We start from the raw sequence: 6,774 nt of genomic DNA, 5'->3' as shown, positions 1-6,774 counted from the left end.
CTTGATTCCTCCCATCCTTAAGACTGTAAAGACAGCCATAATCAATAAATTATAGTACATTGGTTATTGAAAAAGTTCACCACCACATTGTTAATATATTGTTGTTTTACTTTGTGTTTTAAATGGACGTTCAATCCTTTTTAATAAGCTTACATGGTAGAAATACCAAAATAATAAAAATTTATATGTGTTCTTCCCTTAAGCATGTGTGTGTTTAATCTTACAGGCTGTAGAAAATCTCTGTTCTTACAAGATTTCTGCAAACTTGTACAAACAGCTGAGACAGATTTGTGAAGATCACATCAAAGCACAGATTCATCAGTTCAGAGAATATCCTTTTAAAAACAAAACATCTTGTATTTTTATCATTTATTCTCTTCCTATCCTTCACTATTTAATCCAGCTTGAAATGGAATACAGTCAAACCTCATTTCTCCAATGTCTCCCATCTTGAATAATTCAGTTCTCAACCAAGTTGTTTACAAAAATAATATCTTGGTTGTTGAACCAACTTCCTTGGTTTTTGACCTGACAACCCTTTCATGCTTGTACAAAGGAGAGAATGTTTTTGTTGCTGGTGAAATCCCACAATTAGTACAATTTTAAAACATAAAGAGGCCATCGAGAATGCTAATGTTGCTAAGGGTGTGAAAGAAACAATGATCATGAGCAATTGGAGAGGTAGAAAAACCGTTGTTGATTTGGATAAACGAAAAGCAGTTAGCCAGTGACAGCATTTCAGACAGTGATAATGTGAAAAAGCAAAGATGCTGCATGTTGACCTGAAAGACACCTATAGAACAAGAACTGAAAGTGATTCCTTTAAGGGTAGTAGGGGCTGATTTGATAAATTTAAGAAAAGAAGTGTTGATTTATAGATTAAACAATACATTAGACATGTACTGTATATAAGAAAGGTTAAAAGAGAATCATTTGGGGTCTGGAACGGATTAATTCAATTTACATGATTTCTAATGGAAAAAATGAATCAATTTATGAACAAATTGCTTCTTGAACAGCCTTCTGGAATGAAGTAAGTTTGAGAACTGAGGTTCCACTGTAGCTGTGTTTTGTAGATTTAATTTTGTTTATTTTGCTTCTAGAGAAAGAATTTTTTTAGCTTTAATTAGGATCTAAGTCCTAATATGTGGTATTAATGTAAATAAAATGTTCTTGCATCTTTACCCTTTCCTAGCCCTAACAAATTTCCATTTGAGGAAAGATAATTTAAGGAAATTACAAACTGAAAACACAATGCTCAATTATGTTTAAGATTTGTTTTTTTAAAAATATATTTTAATTAATTTCAGAGAAGAAGGGAGAGGGAGAGAGAAACATCAATAATAGAATCATAGATCGGTTGCCTCCTGCACGCCCCCTACTGGGGGTCAAGTCCACAACCCAGGCATGTGCCCTTGACTGGAATTGAACCCGGGACCCTTCAGTCCATAGGCCGACCTCTATCCACTGTGCCAACCCAGCTAGGACAAGACTTTTTTTTTTTTAGGTATTTTTAGTGAGATACAATATTTTTACAGTTCAAGAAATGGCATTTTGTTCTATAATTAAGTACTATTTCGTTTCATTAGTATGTAAGGTATTCCAAATTTAAGACAAATGTGCTCTTACTTTGCACATGCCACTTGTACTAAGCACTTTAAAATGTCCTTGACGTACATCTCACGGATTCATTGGATAGTGTTCTTTTTCTAAAGAAGATTGATCGATGCTGGCAGAACCACTGTAGACAAATGGTAAGCTGTAAAAAGTATTACATTTCAGCTAAATATTGTAGTTAAAAAATAAATTTCTTTAAATACAGGAATGTTAGTTTTAAAAGCTATGAAGTAGGGGCCTGCCTCAGTATCTGTTCTTCTGAATTGGAAACTAATTTTGGCTTTGTTTTCTGTTTTGAAAATGCAAGTTATAACTAAGCAAGCATTTAATTTTTTTTAATGTTCATTGATTTGAGAGAGAGAGAGACATTGATGTGAGAGAGAAACATTGATTGATTGCCTCCTGTACATGCCTCGACCGGGGATCAAACCCAAAACCTAGGTATGTGCCCTGACCAGGAATTGAACCTGCAACTCTTTGGTGCCCAGGCCAATACTCTAACCATTGAACAACACCGCCCAGGGCTTCATTCCCTGATTTTTATTTTCAGTTCTCTTTTTTAAAATTTATTGATTTTAGAACGATATATATATATACACACACACACACACACACATACATACACACACACATATATATACATACAGTAGGTTCTCGGGTTACATCGGAGATCTGTTCCTACGGCGCAATGTAACCGATTTTCGCCATTAAGTTGGAACCCACCTACATAAGCACCTACGTCACTCACATGGAGCACATACACAGCAGTAATGAAGTGAAACAGTAAAAAAATTTAAAAGAAAGATAAGCCAAAACCGGTTTGGCTCAGTGGATAGAGCGTCGGCCTGCGGACTGAAAGGTCCCAGGTTCGATTCCGGTCAAGGGCATGTACCTGGGTTGCGGGCACATCCCCAGTAGGAGATGTGCAGGAGGCAGCTGATCGATGTTTCTAACTATCTATCTCTCTCCCTTCCTCTCTGTAAAAAATCAATAAAATGTATTTAAAAAAAAATAAATAAAAGAAAGATAACAATTCCTGACCTTTACTTGTGGAAAATAAATAATAAAAAAAACATAAAGCACGTATGTACATATGTTGAAATGACTGAACTTTTTTTTTATAAATAAATGGGAGATGGCGACGTAACCACGAAATGACGTACGTCGAGTCTGACCTAACCTGAGGACTGTCTGTGTGTGTGTGTGTGCATGCATGTGCGCACGTGGACACACACACATAAATACATATATGTGTGTTGTTCTACTTATTTATGCATTCATTGGTTGATTCTTGTATGTGTTCGGGACAGGGATCAAACCTGCAACTTTAGTATATTGGGATGATGCTCTAACCAACTGAGCTACCCCACCAGGACCTCTGTTACTTCTCAAGTTGCAAAGAAGTTACAGGATCATTTTAAGTGCCCCTTTTCTGGAAACTACAGAAGGATTAAGATAATAGAGTAGTTTAATAAAAATGGTATGGGCATATTCTATGGTATATCTGTTCATCTGTATGTTTGATCCTAGTAGTCTAGTATATATTCAAGTGAATCCTGCAATTTTATTCTTATTTTATTGAGTGCAAGTATTTCAGCCTCACAAAATATAAAAATTGCTTGATTTCTTTCTTTTTTTTATTGACAGATCATGATCAGGAGCATTTTTTTGTTTCTGGATAGAACTTATGTTCTTCAGAATTCAATGCTACCCTCCATTTGGTAAGGATGCTAGAAAAAAATTTTGAAAAGATTTGTTACAAATCATTGTCAAATATTAATTACACTAATTGAAGAGACTAAGTGATACTGTGAATATTCTCCTAAAACCTCACATTTGGCTTCTTAAAACATATTTATAGCAGTTTTACCTTCTTATGTTTTATGCTAATATTAGAGATAGCTAACATTCACTGAGCCTATGATAATTTATAAAGTTTTTCTATGGGAATTAAAGTTTATCTTTGAAATATTTGGGCCGATTAAAATTAGTGGGTGTGCATAGTAGAAACTGTTTCTATGCTCCCCTATATATTACCAAAATAAGGAGTTCCTGTAAGCAGCACAGATAATTTCTTTACCTTCCTAATAAAAGCAGAGAAACTTGAAAAAGGCAGCCAGGGAAAGACTTTGGAGATATATATATATATATATATATGAATTAATATGAGTGTGTATTATTTTGTTGCTGATTAAAAAGTTGCTTATTATCCTTTTGTTGTTGTTAATCCTTACCCAAGGATATTTTTCCATTGATTTTTAGAGAAGGTGGAAGGGAGGGGGGGAGACAGAGAGAGAAACATGGATGTGAGAGAGACACATTGATTCGTTGCTTGGGGCCTGCAACTGAATACATGCCCTTGACCAGAATCGAACCCATGACCCTTCAGTCTGAGGGCTGACTTCTCCATCCACTGAGTCAAACCAGCCAGGGATGCTCATTATCTTTTAACAATTTTATGGAAAATTCCAGCTATACAGGAAAATAGAATAGTGTAATGAGCTCTTCCCCCACCATGTGTACCTAGCATCTACCTATAGCAATTATCAGAGTTGCTGATTTTTGAGTACTAAAGCCAGATGACAAATGACCAATTAAGCCTTCATTAACAGTACAGTGAAGACCATTTTATAACTTTGAACTAATTTTATCTCTTAATTTGACCAAGGAAGAAATCCACCAAAGGAGATAATATAACAAAACTTAGTTATGGAGGAAGATAGTTCTCATTAGAGACAAAATGAGTTTCCTGTATACTTTAGTTTAATAATGTTATTTAAAACTAGAGGCCCAGTGCACAAAATTCATGCATGGGTAGGGTCCCTAGCAGCTGCCAGCTGCCAGCTGGGGCCTTCCTTCCCTGGCTGCCAGCTAGAGCCTTCTTTCATTCCACGCCACCCCCTGGTAGTCAGTGCACGTCATAGCGAGCGATCAAACTCCTGGTCGGTTGAACTTCCAATGGGACACTTTGCATATTAGGCTTTTATATATATAGATTCAATGTGTGGATTTTATCCTGTAATTTTACAATGGCTGTTTCAAAGCCTGGAGCCCTAATTAACATGTATGTCTCTCCAGAAGTGGTATTGCTGTCAATTAATTTAGATTATATTTTTATTTTAGGGACATGGGATTGGAGTTATTTAGGGCTCATATTATAAGTGATCAAAAAGTCCAGACTAAGACAATTGATGGCATTCTTCTGTTGATTGAGAGAGAGAGGAATGGTGAAGCAATTGATAGAAGTTTACTCCGAAGCCTTTTAAGCATGCTCTCTGACTTGCAAGTAAGTTAACTACTTCACTTACTACAGAGCTGATGGTTATCCCTAGTTTGATGTGTAAAAACCAAATTAATAGTGTTGTTTACATAAAGAACATTCAATAAGTAGCTAATGAATAAGTAAACTCCATTATTTTGTTTCTCCCTCCCAGATTTATCAGGATTCTTTTGAACAACGATTTTTGGAAGAAACTAACCGGCTTTACGCAGCTGAAGGCCAAAAATTAATGCAGGAAAGAGAGGTATTTAAAAATCATGATTAATAAATCCACTGTATCGCACAATAGACCTTACTTATAGAACATAAGCTGCCCTTTGCATTTATCTTCCCAACATTGTGATGCTTTTCTCTCACTTAGGTGCTCCTTTCTTTTCTCTCTTCTTAAAGGCCAGAATTCTGGATCATAAACTCTACCTATAATTTTACATATGATTCAACCCTGCCACATTTGGCAGGGCTGCTTCCAGGATCTTTTGGACTTGACATTTTCTGAATGATTTATGGGGAGGAAAACAATAATATAAAAAACTATCTTTGTAGGTTCCTGAATATCTTCATCATGTTAACAAACGTCTAGAAGAAGAAGCAGACAGACTTATTACTTACTTAGATCAGACCACCCAGTAAGTATGACAAGCTCTGCCTAATAGCCTTAACCTGTGTTGTCGAATTGCTTAAGGCACTTTAGGCATCCCAACCATGTTAGTAACTATTTTCAGGTGTGAATTGAGATTGCTTAACAATTGTTTTTATAATACAAGCTTCAAGTTGTTATTTGATTAAGGATATGATTATTGGTTGTGTGTATGTGTTTAGGATGTAATTTAAAAATAATGTTAGAAGCTGGTTATCTTTGAAATCTTTGGGCCGATTAAAATTCAGTGGGTGTGCATAGTAGAAACTGTTTCTATGCTCCCCTATATATTACCAAAATAAGGAGTTCCTGTAAGCAGCATAGATAATTTCTTTATCTTCCTAATAAAAGCAGAGAAACTTGAAAAAGGCAGCCACAGCAAGACCTTGGATATATATATGAATTAATATGAGTGTGTATTATTTTGTTGCTGATTAAAAAGTTGCTTATTATCCTTTTGTTGTTGTTAATCCTTACCCAAGGATATTTTTCCATTGATTTTTAGAGAAGGTGGAAGGGAGGGGGGGAGACAGAGAGAGAAACATGGATGTGAGAGAGACACATTGATTCGTTGCTTGGGGCCTGCAACTGAATACATGCCCTTGACCAGAATCGAACCCATGACCCTTCAGTCTGAGGGCTGACTTCTCCATCCACTGAGTCAAACCAGCCAGGGATGCTCATTATCTTTTAACAATTTTATGGAAAATTCCAGCTATACAGGAAAATAGAATAGTGTAATGAGCTCTTCCCCCACCATGTGTACCTAGCATCTACCTATAGCAATTATCAGAGTTGCTGATTTTTGAGTACTAAAGCCAGATGACAAATGACCAATTAAGCCTTCATTAACAGTACAGTGAAGACCATTTTATAACTTTGAACTAATTTTATCTCTTAATTTGACCAAGGAAGAAATCCACCAAAGGAGATAATATAACAAAACTTAGTTATGGAGGAAGATAGTTCTCATTAGAGACAAAATGAGTTTCCTGTATACTTTAGTTTAATAATGTTATTTAAAACTAGAGGCCCAGTGCACAAAATTCATGCATGGGTAGGGTCCCTAGCAGCTGCCAGCTGCCAGCTGGGGCCTTCTTCCCTGGCCTGCCAGCTAGAGCCTTCTTTCATTCCACGCCACCCCCTGGTAGTCAGTGCACGTCATAGCGAGCGATCAAACTCCTGGTCGGTTGAACTTCCAATGGGACACTTTGCATATTAGGCTTTTATATATATAGAT

At 36.2% G+C, this 6,774-nt stretch overlaps 1 protein-coding gene across 3 annotated transcripts in view; it reads left to right on the top strand.

The window, feature by feature from the left end:
- The window catches only part of CUL4B (cullin 4B), a 55,836-nt gene that overhangs the window by 26,117 nt on the left and 22,945 nt on the right, over positions 1–6,774 (top strand). For all 3 annotated transcript variants that reach the window (XM_014532115.1, XM_014532116.1, XM_014532117.1), the window contains exons 4-9: positions 227–330; positions 1,685–1,754; positions 3,265–3,338; positions 4,741–4,903; positions 5,052–5,141; positions 5,441–5,523. In XM_014532115.1, the coding sequence (XP_014387601.1) occupies positions 227–330; positions 1,685–1,754; positions 3,265–3,338; positions 4,741–4,903; positions 5,052–5,141; positions 5,441–5,523 (584 nt within the window). The remainder of the gene's footprint in view (positions 1–226; positions 331–1,684; positions 1,755–3,264; positions 3,339–4,740; positions 4,904–5,051; positions 5,142–5,440; positions 5,524–6,774) is intronic.

Source organism: Myotis brandtii, unplaced genomic scaffold, assembly GCF_000412655.1.
Source record: "Myotis brandtii unplaced genomic scaffold, ASM41265v1 scaffold846, whole genome shotgun sequence".
In the NCBI taxonomy this organism is placed as follows: Eukaryota; Metazoa; Chordata; class Mammalia; order Chiroptera; family Vespertilionidae; genus Myotis; species Myotis brandtii.
The sequence above is the reverse complement of the archived record's forward strand: the minus strand, read 5'-3'. Positions and strand labels throughout refer to the sequence as shown.